The sequence below is a fragment of the Pyrgilauda ruficollis genome, unplaced genomic scaffold (assembly GCF_017590135.1).
Source record: "Pyrgilauda ruficollis isolate IOZ18807 unplaced genomic scaffold, ASM1759013v1 scaffold3300, whole genome shotgun sequence".
NCBI lineage: Eukaryota > Metazoa > Chordata > Aves > Passeriformes > Passeridae > Pyrgilauda > Pyrgilauda ruficollis.
Genome location: NW_024524713.1, coordinates 1 through 1,815, shown reverse-complemented (window position 1 = coordinate 1,815; position 1,815 = coordinate 1). Strand labels below are relative to the sequence as shown.

The 1,815-nt window shown below is 55.9% G+C and overlaps 1 protein-coding gene across 1 annotated transcript; it reads right to left on the bottom strand.

Moving 5' to 3' along the window:
- Positions 1-34: 34 nt before the first annotated feature.
- Positions 35-1,710, bottom strand: LOC121357441 (cystathionine gamma-lyase-like; the record flags this gene model as incomplete). The annotated part of the gene is made up of 4 exons (XM_041474704.1): positions 35-85; positions 498-619; positions 893-1,045; positions 1,633-1,710. Coding segments are annotated over 4 exons (404 nt in total), but the record flags the coding sequence as incomplete, so codon positions are not given.
- Between the last annotated feature and the right edge of the window lie 105 nt (positions 1,711-1,815).

The following is a 1,815-nucleotide window of genomic DNA, read 5'->3' as shown; positions in this document are numbered from 1 at the left end:
AACACCTGTGGGGGAAAGGGAAAGGAGTCGTTACAGGAGTGGGCTCAGGACACAAACACCCCCCCGGGCACAGGAGAGTGAACACCTGGCCAAACACCAGCACAGGCTGGGCCAAGGACCCAGCCAAGCATTCCCAGAGCCAGGGGCTCCCTCTGTGCCCCACGAGGCAGGGCCTCCCTCCGTGCCTTTCCCTGCTGAGGGCACTTTGCAATATTCCAGCAGAGCTGCTCCAGCCCCAGCTGCCCAGCCCTGCACAAAGCCCTTTGCCAGCAGCAGCTCCTGGGTGAGCTGGACTCACCCTGGCAGCAAACAAATAAACAAACAAACAAACACTCCCAAGGGGCTGAGGAGTCCCTTTGTTCCCCCTCATTAACCCCCAAGGACAAATTATCCCTGATTTACAGAGGGGCACACCCAAAGGACTTGGCAAGAAAAGCCACTCCACCCTCCCCTCAGCAGATTCAGCTCCGAGGATGATTTTATCGCCTTTGTTTTACCTTCAAGTTCCTGAGAAAGGCAGAGGCATTTTTGATATTCCCTTTGATGTGGAAGCTGACCATCCCAGGACAGCCTGTGCACTGCTTCTTCACCACCTCGTACTGAGGGTGGGAAGGCAGCCCTGGAATGGAGAGAGTTGGGAGAATTCCCAGTGAATTCCAGTGCAGAGCTGGGGCAGCTCAGCCTCACCTGAGCTGGGCACCCAGCCCCAGTCACGGGGCACCACAGCTCCCAAACCCCTGCCGTGGGATCCTCCCCAATCCCTGCCCTGGGATGCTCCCAAACCCCTGCCCTGGGATGCTCCCAAACCCCTGCCCTGGGATGCTCCCAAACCCCTGCCCTGGGATGCTCCCAAACCCCTGCCCTGGGATGCTCCCAAACCCCTGCCACCCACCTGGGTAAATGACCTTCTCCACCCTGGGATGGGACTCCAGGAACTTGGCCACAGCCAGGCCGTTGTGGAAGTGCAGCTTCATCCGGATGTGCAGAGTCTTGAGCCCCCGGTTGCAGAGGAAGCAGTCAAAGGGGGAGGGGACAGCTCCAAGGGCTGTGGGAATGGGAACAGAATTCCACAGAATTCCACAGCAACATTGGTGTTCTGCATTCAGCAAAGCCAAGCACATCCTCACCTCCAGCATTTCTGAGCTTGGAACAAGTGGGAAGACACCCGAGGCAATCTCTGTTCCTCATCTCCCACATTGGGGAGCCAATTAATGAGCCCAATTAACAGGCTCAGGCCTCAAGGATTACATTTATTGGGCACAGTGCATCCTCACTGCAGAGGGCACAACCCCAGACAGGAATTTATTCCTGACAATGAAGAGGCCAGAAAATGGCTGGAATCATCAGAGGTAAGAACACTCTGCACTGGGCCCAGCCTGGTGGGTGAGGGAGTTTCAAACCCCCAAGTGCAGGTGGCACCTCAGTGGTGTCAGGATGGGCCCAGTGCTCTCCTGAACTGCTTGGGAAGGGGAGATCAACACCTCTCATTTTATGGGACTATTTCATTGAGCTTGCCCAGCCCTGTTAATTACATTCCAGGCAGATTTCCCACTTGTGTGCATGCCCACCCTCCCCAGCAGGAGCTGTGGATGTGAACAGGATTCCTGTCAGGAATTCCCTGTCTGGACTTACAGATCTGCAGGAATTTCAGCCTCTCATAGAGATCATCCCTGTTTACAGAGACCAGGCCCATGAGGACATCACTGTGCCCTACAAATGACAGGGGACAAGAACGGGATCAGCCACTCCAGGGTCCTGCCACAAGCCCCCAAAATGTAAATAAAATCCCTGGGACACCTCCCACCATCCCAGGCT